We start from the raw sequence: 23,711 nt of genomic DNA on the forward strand, positions 1-23,711 counted from the left end.
CGCCACTCGACCGGCCCCCACAGCAGCATTCTAAGATGCCACATTCTGGTCCCAGTTCTAACAAGGGGGCATCTGTGGAGTTCACTCAGGACCTATTCAAAGTTACCTCAGGCCCTATCCAGCATTTTTTTCCATGAAAGGCTTCGGAGCTCCTGTACTGAGACTCCAGCCTAAACTCCTAGCACACAGCTTTTGCCCACGCCAGGTTGGGCCCCTTAGATTCAGATCATGTCACATTGTCTGGTCCCCTCCCCCATGCCTTGGCTCAAACTTTCCTTTCCCTCTACCCATAATGCTATTTGCTCCTCAATGTTTTTATATCCCCCACTCCTCACCTCCAATCTGTTGAACAGTATTCGACTTACCTGGCTACTTTCTCTTTCTCGCTCTCTTGCTCTCTCGGGCTCTCTTCTCTCTTCTCTCTTCTCTCTTCTCTCTTCTCTCTTCTCTCTTCTCTCTCTCTCTCTCTCTCTCTCTCTCTCTCTCTCTCTCTCTTTTATTCTCTCTCTCTCTTTCTCTCTTTCTCCCTCTCCCTCTCTCCGCCCTCCCCCGCCCCCACTTCTCCCTCCTTCTCCCTCTCCCTCTCTTCTCTCTGCCACTCACTGCCTTTCTAGCCTTTACTTCATTGTTTGGCCCTTCATTCTATTCTGTGTGCTGTTCTCTGATTATCTAGTCTGTCTTATCTCCCCAGTTCCTCTGCTCATTCTTCAAGGTCAGGGCCTAGTAACATTCCAGGACTTCTTCACTGCTGCTTCTGAGATCATAGACTCATAAACTCCCAGACTGTCATTGCTGGGAGAGCCCTTAGAAGCTATCCGCTCTGATCCCTCCTTTGCACAGAGACTCTGGAACCCAGAGATGGTGATTTCACAATCCAATTCTTGATTTTTAGCAGTGTTTCCTCTGCTATATGTCTCCTCTCCTCCTCCTGTCCAGATTCTACCTATCTTTCTGAAAGTAATGGGGGTGGGGGTGGGGAGAAGGCAGGGCCAGAGCTGGGAAGTGGCTTTTCTGTGAGTCTGAAAATGGTTACTTTTCCAACACTAATTTTCCCTGTCAAACTCCAAGCCTGCTAACTTTGAGGCACTGAGCTGCATCCTACTGCGAAATAGTCACAAGAAATGGAATCCGCAAGGTGCCTCCAGCCACGTGACCTCAGACTAGGCGGGACCTGACTCTCTGCCCATCCCCCCTCTCACCCCTGCTTCAACTCTGAAGCTTTTTAGTTCCTGCCAGAGGAGTGGCTTGGTCACTGATTGCTCCTCCCCTTTTCCGCCGTCTCCACAGAGTCCATCTCAGGGGCGGCACTTCTTTGCATAGCCATGCCTAGACACTTGAGCAGTCCAATAGCTGCCTCGGGAGCCTCGTGGAGGCGGAGAAGTAGGTGTAACATGAAAGGAAAAGAGGACGGGTTTGGGCTGTTGTTGCTACACGTGGATGTGAAATGAGTCTGAGAGGAGCTTTGATTACAAAGGATTTCATCTACTGTAAGTGTGGTATGCAGGCTGGGGGCTGAAGGGTGGGGGTTTGGTGGGATGTCTGGCCTGCGCTGAGGCACATTTGTACAGTAATTATGTTGCTGAGCAAGATCTACCTATCCATCCACTTACAGGGTGAGTATGGGAACACCACTTGGCATGGCAGGACAGCTCAGACCTGCAGAAAATCGGGGTGGAAGTTCAGAATCATTTGGATGACCCGATTAAGGCTCTACGAAGTCAGAATGGCGGGGAAAGCATCCCGTGGCGGTCTGTCAGCCCACCCATCTGTATCCAGAGGTTCCTGTTTACAATGACTGGGACCTGGGCTAATGCCCAGATGGCCTGGGCAGCCGCTTCCTCCCTGTGTAGGCTTTTACTGGACTCCCATGGCTTCTGGGAACATGCCTGGACACATTCAGCCACCCTGAGCATCTGAGGTTGGGAGATAAGGAAGAGAAGGAGGCTGAGAGCTTAGGGAAGGGAGGGAGGGAGGGGTTAGATCAGACATGTGAAGCATCCCGAGGGGAGTTTAGCTGCCAGCCCACCCACGTGGCCGTTGGGCAAGTCAGGGCTTGTGTAAAGAGCATGCAGGCTCTATTTGGGGGATTTTCGTCTGTCCTCTCACCCACCCGGCTGGGTTTCACTTGATCCCTCGCTCCTGAAGCTAAGCCCAGGTCAGAGATATTTTGATCCTGCCTTACCCCAAACACTGGCCAAGGCTGGGGCAGCTGTGAGAACTGGGGGACAAGAAGAGACCCGTCAGAAACTAGGCTGGGAAAGCAGAGACTACAAGGTCTGGTTTGGACAGGTGCTGGCATGTTAAGCAGGGTGGTTGAGACAGGAGAGTGAGGGGCATCTTCCCCTACATAACTCTCCTGATCCTTCCTTCACCCCAACATACCTTCCATTCAACATAAACTCACTGAGCACCTACTCTGTGCCACCACTGTGCGAGACAGAGAGGTGCTTAAGACAGGTTGTGCTTACTGAGACCTGACACTCTCATCATGGTTATAAAAACAAATAAATACAACACAAAATAGGGTTAAAGGTTCAGTCAGAATGCTTTGAGGTTATCACGTAAGGATCATATCAGGCTGAGCCAGGGAAAATCAGAAAGGGTTTTGTGATTGTTTTTTAACATTGTAACACCTTTCAGGGCTCCAGAGCCAGACTTTGTGAGTTCAAATCCCATTCCCACCATTTATAAACTGTGTGACATTGTACAAGTAGAATTACTTCCCCCTCTCTGAACTCTGATTTACTCTAGGCTAAAATGGTGATAATAATAGAGCTTACTTCATCACGTTTTTGTGAGGACTAAATTAGATAATCCATGCAAAATACTTGCACACACTTAGCTCAGTGGCTGGACCAAAATAAGCACTCAATAAATGTTAACTATTATTATTATTTAAGATGGACCATGAAACACAGATAGGATTTCAACAGGTGGAGATAGGAGAGAAGGCAGTCCAAGCAGAGAAAACAAGAACAACTGTTTGGAGGCAGGGGAGCTCAGGGCTGAACTGGATTTCAGAGTACAATTTGAGGGAAATGAGGAAGCTCTAGCGACCACGATTAGGTTGGTGGCAAACTGGAAGAAGTTTGTATGCTAGGCTTTCTGTTTGATTCGGCAGACAGTGGAAAGACATTGAAAGTTTCTGAGCGAAAGAAAAAAGTCAAATCTGTGTTTCAGGAAGAATAATCTGGTAAACATGAGTCAGCTGGATTAAAATAGGGAAAGATAGGAGGTGGATAAACCAGATGCAGAGAGGGGATATGATCCTGGAACTGAGGTGGTGGCTGTGGGAATAGAAAGAAGGCAATGCATTTAACAAGGCATTACAAAAGTTGAATCTGTAGAATTTAGAAGTAGATAAATTGTATGAGATTGAAAAAGAGGAATGAGAGAATCAGAATCTCTTGGAACTGGCTTAGACTTTGAAAGGTTGTGCATTCCTGTCCCACTTCCATCCACGTCTGTGGATAGTGCAGTAGAAAGGATATCCACTTTCTGATTTAGACACAGCTGTGTATAAACCCTGAGTCTGCTGCTTACCTTCTGTTTGTGATCCTAAGCATATTATTTATCTGTCAATCCCAGCCAAGATTGGATTTCCGTAGGGCATTTAGAAGTATGGGTGGGGAATGTGAATTTTTATGTTTTGCACAAAACTGAGGTACTACTGCATTTAGTGCCAACCAGTTTGATACAGCAAAGAGTTTTTCCTCCCACCCACTTATAATACTAGTAGTAAGTCCAGTGAGAAATACTCCTCGCCTCTGAGCCTCAGTTTTCTATGCTGAAAAGCAGGGAGAGTAGTACCCATGTCATAGTTTTGTGTTGGGGGTGGGGGGGGGAGAGTTCAAAGAAATAATCCCTGTAAAGTATCTAGCACACTATTTGTCACGTAGTAAACTATCATGAATTATAATGTTTTTTCACCCCAATTGGCTTTACTTTAAAACATGCTTGATAGTCTCTGCCTTGGACGCTTCCAGAAGGGGTGTGCTTAGTAATCTCTGAGACTGTAGTTTCCCTGCATGGAAAGCCGTGACTCTTGAAACGTTCTTCCTTTTGTTACACTGAATCCAGTCTCCCTGGGGCTTCTACCCAGAGGTCCCAGTCATTTTCCCTGGGGCCACTCAGAGCGGTCTTCTCATTCTCCTTCATGATAGTGTTTTAGAGATCAGAAGACCGGAGACAGATCTTCCTGCATCTTCCTTTCCCAGCATTTCTCCTATGGCATGGAACCAAGTCAGATAAGACTGAGGTTTGGAGCTTTATAAATGGGGGGGCAATGGTCGTGACTTCAAAGAGATGGGAAACACTGCAAATGGAACAGAATGGGTGAATGTCACCATTGGCTCGGTCATTTATTATTTCTTACGTTCCTACCATATGCCAAGTACTTTGAAATCCATCATGCCACTGACTCCTCACCCCAACTACGAAGGTGTAGATGTTCTCTGAATTGTACAAATGACCAAACAGGCCCAGAGTAAATGAAAGTTGCTGGATGGAGATCACTTAGTTATGAAGTGTCTGAGCCAAAACTGGGAACCAGATTTTTCTTACTTCACAGTTCTTTGGCTTAAGGTACAGGCTGAGCAATTAGGCTACCTTTGGCACTAGAGAAGGGGACAAGAGGAGAACGGATCCTCTAATTACCTTATATTAATTATTCCTTCTTTGAAGGAACTCATTTAGAGAAACTAGGGACAAAAGTCCCTAGTCCCAGAGGAGAATCAAGCAATAGCTCTCCACCTAGGAACACAAGCTGGGCCAAAACACCTCCTTTAGATGTCTTCTTGACATAGTCCACTTGAATTCCTCCTGCATAGAGTCAGGCATCTTTTGGAGCCATTCCCCAAAGCTGAAGCTTGTATAGAAGCAAAAGCTATTTTTCTCTGCTTTCTTTCTGGAAACTAGCACACCCATCAATTCTCTTCTTGGGTGCTTAACAAGAGGGATGTGAATCCGTTTCACCATCAGTCTGTAAAATGGAAGGAATATTATTCTGTGCTCATGGGAGATATGAAGATGGATATAGTTTGTCTTGGATTAGAGTTAACTGTGTATGTTTTCTGTGTTTCTGGCAAGTCTATAATTTCCTAAAGGTTGAGAGATGCTTTATTCGTCTCTGGGTTTTCCTCTTGTCACTAAGTTCTATCAGAATGATTAGCATAGAAGGTACTTGTCAAGTATTTTTTTGAGTGACCAGAAATCCATTCTTCCTATCCCAGAGTGGCTACGGTTATAATATCCCTCAAATACTTTAAAATGCATCATGATAGTCTCAAAAATAAAGAATTTCCTTGTAACATAAATGGTGAAATCAGAGAGTAAAATGTTTTCACTTCCAGGGTGTTGTTAGTCATCATGTGCATAAGCCAAGACGAGTGGGCAGCCCCACTTTCCTTCCATAGGCCACCTCTCCCTGAACCAGCCCACCCTTTGGAATTGTTCCTGTTGAGGGTAAAATAAGCCAGGATCAGGATTTGGGAGTGCAGAAAAAAAAAGGGAGAAGCTAGAGCCTTGGTAATATACATTGAGTAATCAGTCCTGAACTTGGGCCTACCCCTTTCTTTAATTATGGGAAATAAACAAGCCACTGGACCCTGAATTTGAAGATTCTACTCCTGGCTAGAATCTTTTTGGAAAAATCTATATCCCCGCTCTGGACCTCAGGTTTTTTTCATCAGGATCATCAGGGAATAGGAGCAGGTTATCTTGAAGAATCCTTTTGGGATTCCATGACAGTATGTTTCCAATTATCTGATGGTTTGAAGTTTTAACCTGTTTCCAATTAGGAGAAAAAATAAACCATAATGAAATGAGCTGTCTTATGAGTTCTGAGCTGGGTGTTATTGAAAGAGTTCAAGTAGAGTTGGATAGTATTTTTTATTCGACAACAGGAAGCTGGGACTAATGAGTTTTAAACTCTTTTCTAACTCCCAAGATTGTAGGATTTTGTAAATTTGTTTGCAGAATATTCACCTTCATATGAGATCATAGCCTTCTTATAATATCAGTTTTGCCTTTCCCCCACTACCCTGCAGGTCTTGTACCTTTTATTATCCCACTTGGGCATCCTAAAAAAACGCAAGGAATATTTTAGTATCACTACTCACCCTGTACAGGCAGGCTTCATTCTGTGGACTGATTCTCCCATTACTACTGGAAGGATAAGCAGTCCTGAGCTATGCTTGCAAATCTCCATCCACTTGTATGCTGCTTCTTTAGGATATTTTATTCCTTGGCATATGAGGAAAAGATAGTGTACTTGATAGAATTTAAATTGCTATGGGAGGAAAAGCCCTGTTCTTACTGACATCTTCAGAGAGATACAGCTATTCCATATTGCTTGGTAAATTGGACAGGATGGAGAGAATGTGTGGCAAGACCAAACAAAAGCCGTTAATAGAAATCAGTGCATATGACTGAGTTTTATCCAGTCCCCAGCCCTGCAAAAAAAAAAATGATACCATGAATTCAATTCCCAGCTGGGACAACTCAGCCAAAAGCATAACTTCCCTGAGAAGTAAATGAAAAGCCACTCTCAGTGCTGATGGTGGGGGCACTACTTTTTGATGATACCATAATTTCATGGTATCTGGTGGTGGTTGGCACAAGAATAAGTGACTCACTTTAGCTAGGACCACAGTGGAGCAGAGCGTTGGTTTCAGGTGTTGGTTGTGTTCGTCTGGCCTGTGGCTTGTCTCCAGTGTCCTTTGTTTCCCAGTTCTGGGTGGGATGGTAACAACAATCATAGCAACGCTTCACATGTGTAGCACAATCCCGAGTTTCCAGAGGACTCTCACATACATTGTCTCATTTTTCCCTTGAACATCATCCAGGGGAGTTTCTGTGCCTTTGCTCCCACTTGGGAACACTGTTTCAGCAATCATTAAAGGATATTTTCCCATCACAATCAGCCCAAAGGTTGCTGTCTTTAATTCCATCCCATTTGTTTTATTAATTATATCACTATATTCTTGGCTACATAGTCTTTTCTCTTCTCCCTTTCACAATTCTTTCTCAGCCGTTGCCAGACACTAGCCAAATATTTATATACTTTTAGCTCTTTGTCCACCTCAATTTACAGTCTTTTAAGTTATGTTTGTTTTTTTTTAGGTTTGTACTGTTTTGTTGTGAATATGTGTGCTCACACATGTTTTGAAGGAGAGAAAATTTAACTCTTATGGTTAGCATTTGCTTTTGGCTGAATGGAAATGGCCCAGTTCAATTGGCTATTAATTGTCTCTGTACAGTGACAATTGCTGTTTTTATAATGCTCTAATTGGCTTTATTGAAAGATTCACAAATTGAGGAGCATCCCATCTGTTATGTAGGTGCTCAGCCTCAATGTGGCTTATTCTGTATGTTCATAGTTGTAGGACTTCGATTTAACTAGACTTCAGGTGATTCTCAATGATGGTTGTTCTGTAGTTTAGTTGTAATTTTGAGGTGGTCGTGAGAGGAGGCGAGCACAGTGTTTACCTATTCTGCCATCTTGACCCGAAACTGACAATTGCTTTTTAATATTTTGTTTTCTTACCCCAGCATCTTTATTCTTGATAAGGCACTGTTGTTTTATATACTCAAATAAAGGACAAGGTAAATAGGTGAAGCTTCTGTAATTTCGCACAGCTTCATTTGTTCTCCTCTGTTGATATACTAATCCTGACATTACTCAAGCAGATGTTGCTTACACTAACAGTTGAAATTCTTCCGCCACTTTGGAAATGGAAAGAGAAGCCTGTTAAAAACTGTAATGACCACCTGTGGTTTCTGAATTATTTCTATTGTTATTATAATATGCTTGAACATTAAAAGACAATTTTTATCACATGCCTGCAAAATAAAATCAAAATACTATAAAACCTTGGATTGTGAGTGACGACGTGGTTTGCGAGTTTTCCGCAAGATGAGCAAACATTTCTAATACATTTTAAAGTGGTCAATGAGCCATGTCTTGCAATACACGTAGTTTGCTTCCAGAACGAATTGTGCTCGCAAACCGAGGTATTACTATAATGCATTCCCAGTTCTGATGCTCCTCCACCTCCCTGTACCAACAACCCCTACTTCTTAAAACTTTGTCCTGCTCTACCCTATCCAGGTTCTAGTCGTTTTTCCTGGTCTCCCCCTTCTTGGTTGCTGCTGGCTGCCCTTCCTCTTCTGGCTTCAAATATGCATGTCCCTCAATGTTCTATTCTTGGCATTTTTCTTTGCTCATCTAAACCTCTGCCATGATTTATCATGATTTATCTTGGCCAGTGGTTCTCAACCTCCCAGAGGTTTTGATTTAATGGTCTAGGATATAGGTATTCTTTCAGAGTTCCCCAGATGATTCTGATGTGCCTGCATGACCTGGTTTTTTCTATGCTTTGACTTATGTCTAGTCCCAGCCAATGTTCTACATATTTTAATTGCCTGCTGGGCACCACCACTGACATGTTCCTCTGTCCGCTCCAACTCTACATACTTAAATAGTTTGAAAAGCTGTGTATATTGTCTTATTTTTCCAAAAAGCAACTTCTCTTTCACTCTCGTCATGGCCCTGACGTTCTCTGGGTTTTCCAGGCAGAAACCCTCAGAATCTTCTCTGACTCGTCTTTCCCTTGGCTTCACATCCATGGAACTGTGAGCTCTTATTGACTTTCTTTGTGAGGTCTGTATCTCCCACCATCACTTCCTTTCTATTCCTGTTGCTACCACCTTTGAGCTGGCCTTTATCTCCTAAAGCTTGGGAGGTAACTCTGTCTAGGCATTTTTGAAAGCAAAGTCAGATTAACATTCAGAAAATACCTTTTGGCCAACCTAAAATATTGCTGAAGAAAAATCAAATTTCACTGACAGGCTAAGAGGACCTCCATTCCATATTTTAGAGTCCACTACTGCCTTGGAAAGCACATTAAATTCATGGATCTTAAATTACCTGTGAATTCTGGTTTTCTTTCTTACTAGTTGAATACATTTAGGGGAATCTTTTCTCTTCGAACCTGTTTTTAAAAATCCATCAATTGGTGATAATAATCCCTGCTTTGTAGGATTATTGTAAGGATCCATTGAGCTAACTGATATGAAACCTTTTAAAAACTATGGAACCTTTCATTCAGGCAGAAGATTGTTACCTTTATTTTGTAGGTTTTCCATTCACTCATCCAGCAAATATTTATTTACTACATATTATGTGCCAGGCACTGTTTTAAGCACAGGGGATGAAGTAGTGATCACTACATTCTAGTCAGGGGAAGAAGAGGCAATAAAGAAGTAAATAAAATGTATAGTGTATCAGATAGTCATAAGTGCTATTGAGAAGAATGATATAGGAAAAGGGAATGGAGAATATGGAGGGAAGTTGCACTTTTAAAGGAGTTGTTAGAGAAGGCTCACTAAGACAATGATATAAGAACAAAGAAGGGAAGGAGGTGAGGGAGGAAGCCACGTGGATATCTGGGGGGGGGGACATGCCTGAATGAGGAGATCGCAGGTGTGAAGACCATAAGGTGGTAGCATTCCTGGTAAGTTCAAGGAATAGCTAGGAGGCCAGCATAGCTAGGAGGAAGAGCAGTGGATTATGGGATCTAAGAGGCAATGCGTTAGGAGGGGAGGCAGATCATCTAGGGCATCATTGACCATTATTAGATCTTTAGTTTTATTGAGTAAAGTGGAGAGCCATCAATGGATTTTGAAGTTGGAAATGACATGATCTAATATGTTTTAAAAGAATCACTCGGCCTCTTTATCTTTATCATTCATTCTTTCTAGAGGGGAAAAAATGGGTAGAACCCACGTTAATCCCTCACCAAGTTCCCTCTGAACGCAGGAGAACAGAAAGAGCCTTTTTCTGACTGTACCTTATATTTAGGCAAAACAGACAAGAGCCAAAAAGAGCCCTTAAAACAGTGATTTTCAAAGTGGGCTGCACATGCGAATCACCTGGTGAATTTTAAAATTCCAAGATTCGGGTTACACCTCTGACTAATTACAACAGAATCTCAGGAATGGGACCCAAGTATCAGTATTTTTGAAGCTCTCAAGTTGTAGCCTGTAGTGTGAACCACTAGTCAAGAAGACTGGCCAAACCCTCACCATACAAATGGGGCCCCTGAGTCCACCACTGGGGAGAAACACGCTTCCGATGGCAGAACTGGGCCTGGGACCACTCACCACGTTGAGGAATGCAAACCTCACACATACTGGGGCAGAAAGAAGGTAAGCTGTTTGATAGTTTGCAAGCAGGTTATAGGCAAGAGACAGCTGGGCTAGAAGTGGCCCTGGGCCAGGCCAGGAAGGGGACAGCTGAGCCAGCAGCAAATAATAAAGCGACATCTAGATTACAGGCCAAACATCTGGAAATGATAAAGGCACTGGACAGATTAGAAGCTTGCTTTTTCAAAGAAAGTAGTGTTTCCGAGGCCAGGCTGAGCAGCTGCTTTGAGCTTTCCCAGTCCGGGGCACGTGGGGCACTGAGTCGGCTCACAGGAGAGGAATGGGCAGGGCGTGGACCAGCTGCTGTCTTCCTCGCCCTCTTTAATCCCACACCTCCTGCACTGCCCAGGCAAAGCAAATATCTTCCCTGAAGTCCTAAATTCTTAATTTAGCCCTGTCATCCTGTCCTGCCCACCCGTCCTAGATAGAGAGTGTATGTTTCACCCCACAGGCATGTGCAAGTTGAGAAGAGCTGCAGCCACAAGTTGCGGCCAGAGGCAGCTGCCTGGCAGCAGCCTGAGCACCTTACATCCAGCAGAAACTTGGCCACCATCAATCATTCAGGGCACAATGAGCTAATAGGGGGATTATAATTAATGCCAGCCTCATTGCTTCTCCTCTTCCCTGTCTACTTTCATTCTTACTCTTCCAGGTTTTTGTTATGGGGGGGGTGGAATCAGGACAGGTGGATAGGCAGGGAGAACAGCCACATGACAGAGACAGATGAAATAAGGAGACACACTACTAATTTTGCCACTTATCAGCCCCTCTGGTTAAACCCAAACAGCACTTACTAGATAAATTTGGGTTAAAATTGCATGGAAAAAAAAATCACTGTTGGACGCACATATAGGGATATTCATTATAGCTTTTTAAGAGATTTATTTGGGGGTTAACTTACAATGTCTATTGGATAATACGGGTAGTTCATAGTATTAAAGAAAAAGCTGAAGAACTAGCTTTTGAAAAAATGAGGTATGATTCACATTCCATAAAACTCACCTTTTAAAAGTGTACAATTCACTGGTTTTTAGCATATTCACAAAGTCGTACCACCATGACCACTGTCTACTTCCAGATCATGCCATCACACCAAAATGAAACTCATACACATTAGGCAGGCATTCTTCATTCTCTCCTTCCCCCAGCCCCTGACAACTACTTGTCTAGTTTCTTTATCTATGAAGCCCCTTTTCTGGACATTTCTTTTAAATTGAATCATATATTATGTGTCCTTTTGTGTCTGGCTTTTTTCACTCAACATAACGTTTTCAAGGTTCATCCATGTTGTAGCATGTATCAAGTACTTCATTCCTTTTTCTGGTTGAATAGCATTTCATTGTGTGGACAGACCACATTTTGTTTATCCATTTATTAGTTCATAGATATTTGGGTTGTTTATACTTGGAGACTATTATGAATAATGCAGCTAAGAATATTCATGTACATTTTTCTGTATGGATATATATTTTCAATTTTTATGGGTATATACATAAAAGTGGAAATCCTGGGTCACATGGTTACTATGTTTAAACATTTTGAGGAACTGCAAAACAATTTTCCAAAGTGTAAACCATTTTACATTCTCATCAGCAATATGTGAGGGTCCCAATTTCTCCATATCCTTGTCAACACTTAATCACCTCCCCCCTTTTTATCCTTATTGTAGTCACCCTAGTGGGTATGAAGTGGGATTTCATTGTGATTTTAATTTGCATCCCCTAATTGCTAATGATATCGAGCACCTTTTCATATGTACTGGCCAATTATGTATCTTCCTGGAGTAAAGTATATTCAAATACTTTGCCCATTTTAATTGGATTATTTGTCTTTTTTATTGTTGAGTTGTAAAATTTCTCTATGCATTCTACATATAAGTAGCTATGGTATAGTTTTTTCTCCCATTGTGTGGGTTGCCTTTTTATTTTCTTGATAGTGTCCCTTGAAGTGCAAAAGTTTAAAATTTTGATTAAGTACAATTTATCTTTGCTTTTCTTTTGTTGTTTGTGCTTTTGGTGTTGTATCTTTAAAAAAAAGGGCATTGCCTAATCTAGGGTCACAAAGACTTATACCTATATTTTCTTATAAGAAAATAAATCTAAAAAGTATTAAATTTTTTTGTCTTCTTTTAATAAACACTTCTACATGTTTTATAGTTTCATCTTTTACATTTAGGGCTTTGGTCTATTTTGAGTTAATTTTGCATATGGTGTGATATAAGGGTGCAATTTGATTGTTGTTGTTTTTTAATGTGGATAGCCAGTTGTCACAACATCTTTTGTGAAAAGCCTGTTCATCTCCCATTCAGTTGTCTTGGCACACATTTTGAAAGTCAATTGACCATAGCATAGCAACTTTATTTATAATGGCCACAAGTTGGACATAGCCCAATGTTCACCAACCAAAAGTGTATATATGTATTATGGAATAGCCATACAATAGGATTCTATACAGCAATGGTAAGGAACAAATTTTGCAATACACAGCATAATGGATAAATCTCACAGACATTACATTGAGCAAAGAGAGCCAGAAACAAAAGAGTACTCTCGTATGAATCCAATTCATATGAAGTTCAATCGCAGGTAAAACTAAAAATGGTGAAAAAAGCCAGGATATAAATGACTTAGGTAAAGGGAATGGTATTGACTGGGAAGGGGCATGGGAGATCCTGCTGAGGTAATGGAAAGTTTCTGTATTTTTATCTGGATAGTGTTCATATGAGTGTAAACCTATGTAAAAAATGTATTGGCCTGTCTATATTGCTGACTTATCCAGCAGTTTGGAGTATTCAGCCACATCCTCTATGACACTTTAGAAGGGTATCTAGGTGCGATTATGGGACACCTCAGAGTAACTCTGCTTTTATCAAAACCTAATTATTCCCTTCAAATATAAAGGCAGTTATGTCTGCCACAGGACAATGCCGACCACAGGGAAGAACTTGCCATAATCGTACGGTCTGATTTTGTCCGTGGATAATGACACAATTCTAGCTGTATGCCCTGACTTCTTCAGAACAAGCCAGAGCCTACATGATTTTGTTTTCTTTAAGAAAGATAATTTGTTAAACTTATAATGAAAGGGAATGTAATTTGTATGCTTTAGATAAACAGTTTGACAAAAAAGAAGGGGAAAAGCAGTCTATTCATTCTCTAGGTCATGATGTGGTGATTTGGCAATAAGCCAACCTTGCCCAGGCATAGGTTTCAAAGCCAGGGTTAGAGGTGTGTGCTAAGATGCATGACATAGGATGATTATTAGATGGATGGGGCTCTGGAAACTACACAAAACAGGGTGTCTCAGACACCCAAAGGCCAGAAGCAGCTGCTATGGAGATTTCAGATGCCTATGTCAGGAGCTTATCTCCAGGGCAGGGCTGCTCTTTGGCTCCTGCCAACATTTTTTTGTTTTTTTGTGGGCAAGAAAAGAATACAGGGGTGTTGTTCAGACCAGTATACTGGCCCTGTGCCCGTGACACTTAATTCTCTTGTCATGAGGGCTATGAGACCACTGCTGGGTTTTTGTCTTTAATGAGGAGGGTGGTTAGGGAAGGGAGCATATACGTATCGAGGCTGACACTATAGGCCAGTAATCAAAACAACACAGGAGGAGGCATCTTTAGCTTGTACAAAATGGATTGTGTAGTCCCCAGTATCAAGGAATGGAAAAGAATGTCCTCGTCAATGGTGGAGAAAGGTGCATTCAAGCAAGCATGCCAACTAAGATAACTTATTCCATTGCCACTGGGGAGTTTTGAGGGGAAGGGCAATGGCCTCTCAATGTCCACATGTACACTATCCTTTCTTCTGACTGGAAGTACCCTCTTAGGACTTTGAGTACTCTGAAAAGCCAGCTGAGATTTGCCTTGGTATGAGGTTAAGGAGGGAGCAAAAGAATCTCACCACAGCATTCTCTTTGAGCAGTCCAATTACCGTGCATCAATTACTTGAGTCTCCCTCATTAAAATTCATCTTTGTAGAGAACTCTCTGTCTGCATACTTAACTCCGCCTTATTTTGCATAGCTTTTCAAAGCCTTCAGAGTGGTCTGATGGACCTTACTCAGCTCATTTAATTCTCCAAAGAAGTATATAAGGTGGATGAGGAATATACTGTCCCCTTTTTTTCAGATTAAGTAACTGAGGCCAGAAAAGATTAAGTGACTCATCCAAGGTCATAGGTTGAAAAAAGAGCCAGGTAAGTTGACCAACCATCTCGTGTTGCCGGACGCTGTCCCAGTTTTAGCACTGGAAGTCCCATGTCCTGGGGACTCCTATTATTCCTGAGCAAACCTGGATGTTTGGTTACCCTACAGCCAGGATTGGAACCCATATCTCAGACCAACGCTAGTGCTACTGCCCTATGCTTCTGTATTCTAAGAACTGTTATCTGAGTAATATGTCCTCTCCTCTACACCTTAGTGCACCAGGGCATTTCTTCATGCTGGGTCCTTCTCCCCTTCCACTCTGCATAGGACAGAAGAAGAGGTAGTGGTCCTTAAAGGTACTTAAGACAGTTTTGGCAAAAGAGAGCCATGCTTCAGCACTCTCAGCCACAACAGAAAGACGATAATCGCTATACTGCTTTCCTCACGTGACTGTTGCATGGAACAAATAATACTGGATGTGAAAGTGCTTTCTAAATTGTTAAAAGCTTGCCGTATGTGAGAAATTGTGGATATTCTCTACTCCCCTAGACAAAAGCCAGCTTCTTCTCTTATTCTCTTTCCAGTTCACCAAGTGGTATAGCCACTAACTGTGTGAACGTGGGCGAATTCCTTGGCCTCTGTGTCTCAGTTTCCTCATATGCAAACTGGGGCTAAAAATAATCCCGGCTATCGTTGTTTTAAGGATTTAATTAATGATTACATGTAAAACATTTAAAAGAGTTCCTGGCACACGGTCAGGACTACATAAGCATTAGCTATTTTAGGTTGGTTTTCTCAACCCCTCTAACTCAGAGCCGAAGACTAGATTAAGAGGACAGGACACGTAAACCAAGTGATATGGAAGCTACAACTTACCTTGCAATGTTTTTCCACTAGCTCCCTAGTGTTTCGTATCCTGGACCCACAGTCCTCCCATCATGGATTGCAAAGAAAATGAGTACTGGGATCAATGGGGACGGTGTGTCACTTGCCAACTGTGTGGACCTGGAGAAGAGCTCTCCAAGGTAAGTTCCCCTGAATGGGATAGATTTTTCTGTTACATCTTAGGAACCATCCTGACAATTGAGAGAGTCCAGGATTAGGAAAATCATCCCCACCTGTGGCTCATCCAGTTCAGCAGGCAAAACATGGGATCCAAAGATTATGACAATAACGGTCACACCTCCAGGAAGAAGTCAGCCTGGCAAGATCAGGATTAGAGGAGAGTTCCTTGAGACAACGGGGTATCTCAATAGGAGAGGTGGAGTGAAGAGGCCTAAGAAGACTATTTGTCATTAGAGAAATCTGTCAAATAAAGCAGGGCCCACCCACTTGGGGTTCAGGAACTAGATCTCAGGCGTGGGGAACAGGAAAGAGAAGAACTAAGGAAGGCTGAGGTACTTTCTGAGGAAAGGATACAGCCCATGGCAGCGTCCCAAGGTGAGAAGGAACTAGGCATGTTCAAAGAAGAGGAAGAAGGTTAGTGCAGCCAACGTGTGGTGAGTGAGAAGGAAGGTAGTACACAGCGAGATCACAGAGGGAGGTGTGGGCCAAACCATGTAGTCTTGAAGTCTATGATGAGAGTTTTTAATTTGTTTCTAAGTGCACCAGGAACCCTTTGGAAGGTGTGGGGCAGGAGAGTGACATAATCCTCTGGCTGAAAGAAAATGTAGCAATTATTTAGCCTACCTCCTTCCGACCTCCCTATTTCACAGAAGAAGAGACTGAGGCTCAGAGATCTCAACAGATACAAGCACTAGCTCTAATTCGAACTCTTAATACATAACATTCTATACCACAGTGGGGTACCTGTCAGGCTGATAAGGGATCCCAGGACCAAGGAAAAGTCTCAGCTGTTAGGTCATGCTGGACATTAGGGTGGACCTGAGGAGTTAGCTGCTGTTTTAAATATCACATTGATCTTTCTGATGAGAAGTCTCACCACTCCCATAAGAACAATCTCTTACAAATGATCCTGTCACGAACATGGTCATTACCTGTAAAGCTGTCCATATTTCCAAATCTGAACTTCTCCAAGGGAGAAAATAGGTCTTTCTATCTATCAAACTGCTGTTAGCAAACTCTCAAGAAGTGGCCCATGAGGAAATGTACATTTGTCTAAGCACCTCTATGATTGCCATTTATTTCAGCACCACTGGAAAGCTCTGAGAAAATTGCAATACTGTGCTCCTTCAAAAGCTTTATATATAAACAGCTTATATCTGTCTAGCACATCATCTCATTTGACTCTCAGTCCCACCAAGAAGGTGTTATCAGCCCCATAGGTTTTAGATGAGGAAACTAAGACTCAAAGAGGATACGCGACTTGCTCAAAGTCTCAGTGGCTCAGTAAAAGTAAATATGAGCCAGATGCACACAAATTTGAGTTCCAGTTTTGCCGTGGGCAAATTAGTTCATCGCTGACTCAGTTGGGATGTACTAAGTTAAAAGTAACATAACACTTAGCAGCTTGAACCATAAACACATTTATTTAGGTAATGAAATCTAGAGGGAGGGAGCCTTGTGGTTGGTTGGGCATGTCAACAACTTCCTCAAGGGCCCAGGCTCTTTTTATCCATCATCTTGGGCACCTTGTTGTTTTGTCCTTGTGCTAGTGGCCCCTCGGTTGTCGCAACTCAAAGTATCACATCTTTACACCATAGTCAAAGTCAGGAATAAGGGATGAAGTATCTTGACTTATATTAGGGAAAAAGGATTTTCATAGAAGCTCCCAGCAAACTTCCCCTTATGTCATATGGGCCAGAACCGGGTGCTGTAAGCATTTTTACACTGCTAGGAAGGAGGCTAGGAAATGAGTACCTGCCAAATGGAAATGGGTTTGCCATGATTGATTAAGACCAATCAAGGATCAGTTGTTGAGACTGGTCAGCTTGCCACCCAGAATGAAATCAACGTTCTGTTAGTAACAGAAAAAAATGGGCAGTGACTTTTGGATAAGCAAATAACAGCATCTGACACAGCCTTGTTTTTATAGTTACTTTTACGTAGTTTTAAAAGTACCCTCGTAACTGGTATTGTAATAGGTATGTACTATGTCAGAGGGGTAGTAGACTTGGGAGGGTTATCACTTTGTGGGGGTGAAAATGCCTCATCATTATGTTGCTTTGTACACCTGAAACTAATAAAAAATATCAAATAAATAATTAAATATCCACCAGGAAAATAAATAAAAGTACAGTCATGAATTATAAACATCACTGCAAATAATTCTTCACAGAGAATCAACACTATTTCCTCAGGATATATTTCTAGAAGTATAATTACCATGCTAAATTATGTATACGACTTTAAGATTCTTTCAATTTATTACCAGATAAGACTACTGATTTCTTACTACTTTCTATTATAATTACATTTATTTTCAATAGTGCATGGAATTCTTATATCCCTAAAGCCTAACCACACATGAATAAATGCATGCTTTTGTCATCTACTAGTGTTATGCCTCCCTTTGTAACATTTAATTACTAATTTATGAGGAATTTATGAAAAATGTTTCACTCTTTAATAGGGAAAATACCAATATTTTAGTGTTTATTTGTCTATTTGCATTTCCGATTTTGAGAACTGTTTCTGATTGCTTGTTTTTCTGTTTCATTCATTGTTTACTGCTCATTCTTCACTCATGTAAGGAAGGCACCTGAGTAGGGAGACATATAGCAGAATGCAGAGTATTTTTAGAATATTTTATATAATGCATAAGATTTTTAAAAGTACAAATGGTTTTGAATTTTCTCTCATTTTATCATCTTTTGACTATTTCACATATTTTCCTTTTGACATATTAATTTGATGACATCTATTAGTACATTCCAAAATTAATATATCTTACAATACCAGGATAAACCATTTTTGATTGTAGTTTTCAGTTAAATACCTTATGTTTTATACATTAATATTTTATTTATAATAAATAAATACTATTATAGCACAATCAGCATCAAAATTTGTATCATAATTATACTAGATTAGTAAAATTAATTAAGAAGATCAATGTTTTTCTGGTTATAAAACCAGTTACTAGCAAAACAATTTTCAGGGTTTTGATTTTTTTAGAAGAATTTCTTTTGCCTCCTAATTAGAAAAAGGATACTCAGTATAGTTTTTCGTTTTCTTTTCTTTTTTTCAATTAAAGTTTATTGGGGTGACTGTAATTCATCATCTATATATCACATTGTGTGCTCACCACCCAGAGTCGGTTCTCCTTCCATCACCATATATTTGATCCCTTTTACCCTCATCTACCACCCCCCTCCCCTTTTACCCAATGGTAACCACTAAACTATTGTCTGTGTCTATGAGTTTTTGTTTCTGCATTTTTTTTGTCTTGTTTGTTGCTTTCAGTTTTATATCCCACATATCAGTGAAATCATATGGTTCTTGACTTTTTCTGACTTATTTCGTTTAGCATAATACTCTCAAAATCCATCCATGTTGTCGCAAATGGAAGTATTTCATCTTGTCTTATGGCAGAATAGTATTCCATTGTGTATATACCACATCTTCTTTATCCAATGCTCTATCAAAGGACACTTTAGTTGTTTCCATGTATTGGCCACCGTAAATAAAGCTGCAATGAACATTAGAGCACATATATCTTTACGGGTAAATGTTTTCAGATTTTGGGGTAGATACCCAGGAGAGGGATTGCTGGGTGATATGGTAATTCTAGTCTTAATTTTTGAGGAACCTCCACACTGCTGTCCATAGCAGCTGCACCAGTCTGCATTCCCACCAACAGTGTATGAGGGTTCCTTTTTCTCCACAGCCTCTCCAACACTTGTTATTATTTGTCTTGTTGATGACAGCCATTCTATCTGGTGTGATGTGATATGTCATTGTGGTTTTTACTTGCATTTCTCTGGTGATAGTGATGTTGAGCATCTTTTCATATGTCTATTGTCCACATGTATATCCTCTTTGGAGAAATGTCTATTCAGGTCCTCTGCCCATTTTTTAATTGGATTGTTGTTTTTTTGTTGAGTTTTTCATGATAATTTGCTCCTTTTTAATTTGTTAACAAAGATTCATTCATTTATTCAAAAAAATCATTATTGAGGTAAATTTGGGAGTGTTTATTTTTATCCAATATGCCAATCTCTGTTTTTAATTGGTAATTAGACCATGTATATTTAAGGTTTTAAGGTAATAATTGATATGTTAGAGCTTATGTCTGCTATATTATTATTATTATTATTTGTTTTCTGTTTCTTGTTCCTCTGTTTGTCTTTCTTTTCTTGCCTTCCTGTGGGTTACTTGAACATTTTTTTTTTTTTTTTAGGATTCCATCTTGACTTATGTGTAGTGGTTTTGTGTAGTTTTCTTAGAGGTCATTCTGGGTATTACAATACACACATACGTGTGCCTTAACACTCCACTAATAGCAACATTTTACCATTTTGAGAACATTACTTCCATTAATGTTTCTTTACTTTCTCCACTTTTAAATATTATTTTCTTGGCTACCAGAGAGTGTTGTGATTTTTCTTTTAATCATTAAACATGATTTATAAAACTCATGAGAAGGACAGTTTGTTAAATATAACCCATATTTTTTGCTATCCCAGTGTCTTTTCTTCTTCCTTGATGCTCCAAAATTATTTTATCCTTTTGTCATTCCCTTTCTGTTTGTAATGTCCTTTCTGTTGGAAAATCTACCTTTAGCCATTCTTAAAGGTTAGATCTCTACTACGAACAAATTATTTTAGTTTTCCTTTGCCTTAGAATGTCTTTATTTCCTCGTCATCTCTGAAGGATAGTTTCACTATCCTTATGAAATTTGTACTTGTGATAATTCTTTTCTTTCAGTATGTCAAAAATGTTGGCCACTTCCTTCTGATTTCTATCACTTCAGATAGACACCTACTGTCATTTTAATTGGTGTTGTCTTTAGGTAATGTCATTTCTTTCTGGCTATTTCCAAACATTTTTTCATTGCCTTTGGTTTTCAGAAGTTTCATTGTAATGTATATTGCTGTACATTTCTTTGAATTTATTCTATTTGGGATTTGCTCATCCTCTTGAATCTGTAGGTCTTTTGCCAAATGGTGAAATTTTCAGCCTTTATTTCTTTAAAAAAATTTCAAAAGCATATTCTTTTCTTTTTCTTTTAGTGAGACTCTGATGATATAAATGTTTGATCTTTTATTATTATTCCACAGCTCCATAGGCTTTATTCATTTTATTTTCAATATGTTTTCTCTGAATTGAATTGTTCAGATTGCATAAATTCTATTGTTCTCTCTTCAAGTTCAGTGATTCCATCATCTGTCATCTCCTCTCTACTATTAAGCCCTTTCTCTGAGTTTTTAAAATTTGTTTTAATGTACTTTATTTTTATAATTTTTATCTGAAATTATATATTCTTATAACTTCTATTGTTTTGCTGACATTTTCTAATTTCTCTTGTTTCAAGATAAGTTGTAATTGCTTTTTTTAAAGATTTTATTGGGGAATCGGGGAAAGGAAACAGACAAGTTGCTGTCCTTTTGTTCTTCAGTCTAGTTGTGGAGGATGTCGCTTCACTGGCCCATGTTGGTGCTATCATTGTGCTCTCCCAGGTGAGGCAGATTGTTCGCCAGCCTCTGGAAGGTCGCGCATGGCAGCTCCTGGCAGCTCACTCCAGCTGCCGGCCGCTCACGCTAGCTTTATGGCAGCCCACTGCAGCCCCACTACAGCCTGTGCCGTCGCTGGCAACTCATGGCAGCCCAGCTCCAGGTTGAGCTGTTGTTCACCATCTTAGCTGTAGAGGGCGCAGCGTCACTGGCCGTCATGTGGGATCCGAACGGGGGTCCTGCTGCTCAGAGCTTGCATACCAAGCCAGCTCTTAACCAATGTGCCACTCGGCCGGCCCTGTAATTGCTTTTGAAACATTTTATGATGGCTGCTTTAAGATACTTGTCACATGATTTAAACATGTAATTCATCTAAGTGTTGGTGTCAGTTGATTGCCTTTTCTCATTTGTGTTGTTATTTTCCTGATTCTTGTTATGACAGGAGATTTTTATTTTTATATCTTAGACATTCTGTCAATTCTGTTAGGTGACTCGGGGTTCTACTTAAATCTTTTCTTTTAGGAGGCAGTCATCTGTTTAGGTTTAGCACACAGGTCCTGGCCCACGTTTTTTAAGGGTGGTTCTAACGGAAATTATTTTTCAGGGCCTTTGTGGTATGATTTGGGTCTGTGCGGTTTATCTGGTGCTGCCATGGCTTTCACTCCTCTGTGCTGGTGCTGCCTGAAGGGTGGAAGGAATTCTCCTAGGCCAGGTCACTGGTGCATCTAGATTGAATTAGAAGGAAGTCTCTGAGTTGTGGAGAGGAAGAATACTTCCCAGGCCAGACTGCTGGTTGTGGTAGGATGCTCCTTGCCAGTGCACCATAGCCACCTGTCTCTAAGTGTGGGATTAGAGTCTCAGACCCATGGAAACAGATGCTTCTTGGACTGGGCATTTGTTGATCTTCCTTGCTGGTACCCCCTACAACCTGGTGTCTCCGGTTGTGGATGTAGAGTCTCAGGGCCTCAGGGAAGAGGCTTCTCAGACTGGGGCACTTGTTGTGACACAACCATTTGTACCTAAGTTTGCTTATTTGCAAAACATAGATGATAATGCATACCTTATAGAGTTTTCCAGATAATAAATAAGAATATAAGTCCATGAGGGCAGGAGTTTTGGTCCAATTGACTCAATTATTTAGTCACAACATCCAGAATAGTAGTTGCTCAATAAATGTTTTCTGAAATAACAAACTAATGAATAAAACAAAGAGAAGTGCCTGACACATGGTTGATTCTCAAAAATGCTAGCAGTTAGTTCCCGCTGTTCTCTTCTCAAGCAAGTGAACAAGTGAGGAGTCACACTCAGGTCCTCTAATTCCAATACTCTTAATATTGTAAAAACTTGCCTCCCATGGAAACAATGCCTAATGTTCACTGAGGACTTCCTATGTGCCAGGCATGGTGATAGCATGTTAGAGAGAGAGAGAGAGAGAGAGAGAGAGAGAGAGAGAGAGAGAGAGAGAGAGACTTCTCTCTCATTCATTTTAGATTATTTTGTTTCACTTAATTTTTTAAGGATGGCTTTATTTCAATTTAGCATTGTTTTATAATTATGTGAAATACTTACATTCTTCCAAAGTCAAATTTATAAAACAAAGCATATTCACAAATTCTAACTTCTATCCTTGTCACATCCAACCTATTCCTTCCTTCCCCTTGTAGGTAATTCTCCTCCTCACCATTTTTTAAATGAGTAGTTTTATGATATATTCTTCTTTTGTTTCTTTTTGTAATATAAGCAGGTATGTGTGTTTGTGTGTGTGTGTGTGTGTGTGTGTGTACTTGAACCAAGATTACCCCTACTTTTAAGATAAATGATAGCATGCTCTTCTCTACCTTAATTTTTCCACTTGACAGTATGTGTAGGAGATCATTCCATTGCATTATATATAGATAGTCCTCATTTCTTTTTACATCTGCAAAATACTCTATCATGTATCTCCTATAGTTTATTCAACCAGTCTGCTCTTGATGGACGATTTTGCTATTACAAATAGTGTTGCAGTGAGTAACCTCATGCATGTCCCTTTTTGTATTTTTGTCATTGCAATGTAGATAGATTTCTAAATGTGTGATTGCTGGGTTAAACAGTAAATGCATATGTAATTTTATTAGATATTGCCAAATTCCCCTCTATAGGGTCTGTACCGTTTTGCATCACCTCCATCAATATACCTGTTTTCCCAGTCTTACCAACAGAGCATGTTGTCAAACTTTTGGATTTTTGTCAATCTAATAGGTTAAAAATGATACTTCAATATAATTTTGTATTTCATTTCCCTCATCATGAGTGCGATAGAGTATCTTTTATCTGGTTAAGAACCATTAATGTTTCTTTTTCTATGAAGTGTATGCTTAGTGTTCTATATTGTTGCTTTTTTAAAAAAAATTTACCAGTTCTATATATTAGGAATATTAATCTTTAATCTGTGATATAAGATGCATCATATTTACCCCAGTTTGTCATCCATTAGTCCTTTGATTTTGCGTATGAATCTTTTACCCTGTAAAACTTTAAAAAAAATTTTATGTAAGTAAATTAATCTATCTTTCCCTTATTGCTTCTGGCCTTTGAGTGTAGTTAAGAAAGATTTCTCTACCCCCAGAATGAAAAGGAATTTACCTATATAGTTTTCAGAAAGTTTGTTTTTTATATTTAACACCTTTTATCCATTAAAATTGATTCTGATGCATAGTAATGGACCATATTTTATTGTTTTTCACATGGCCATCCAGTTATTCAGCATGACCCATTAAAAAGGCCAGCTTTTGGGCCGGCC

At 40.4% G+C, this 23,711-nt stretch overlaps 1 protein-coding gene across 3 annotated transcripts in view; it reads left to right on the plus strand.

Annotated features, from left to right (window-relative positions):
- The window catches only part of EDA2R (ectodysplasin A2 receptor), a 60,345-nt gene that overhangs the window by 20,708 nt on the left and 15,926 nt on the right, over positions 1 to 23,711 (plus strand). For 2 of the 3 annotated variants that reach the window (XM_019647965.1, XM_019647968.1), the window contains exons 3-4: positions 14,338 to 14,404; positions 15,252 to 15,379. In XM_019647965.1, the coding sequence (XP_019503510.1) occupies positions 15,293 to 15,379 (87 nt within the window). In that variant the 5' untranslated portion in view covers positions 14,338 to 14,404; positions 15,252 to 15,292. Of the gene's footprint in view, positions 1 to 1,433; positions 1,488 to 14,337; positions 14,405 to 15,251; positions 15,380 to 23,711 lie in introns of those variants that run through there. The other variant, XM_019647967.1, reaches the window with a different exon arrangement.

The sequence above is a fragment of the Hipposideros armiger genome, unplaced genomic scaffold (assembly GCF_001890085.2).
Source record: "Hipposideros armiger isolate ML-2016 unplaced genomic scaffold, ASM189008v1 scaffold_119, whole genome shotgun sequence".
Taxonomy (NCBI): domain Eukaryota; kingdom Metazoa; phylum Chordata; class Mammalia; order Chiroptera; family Hipposideridae; genus Hipposideros; species Hipposideros armiger.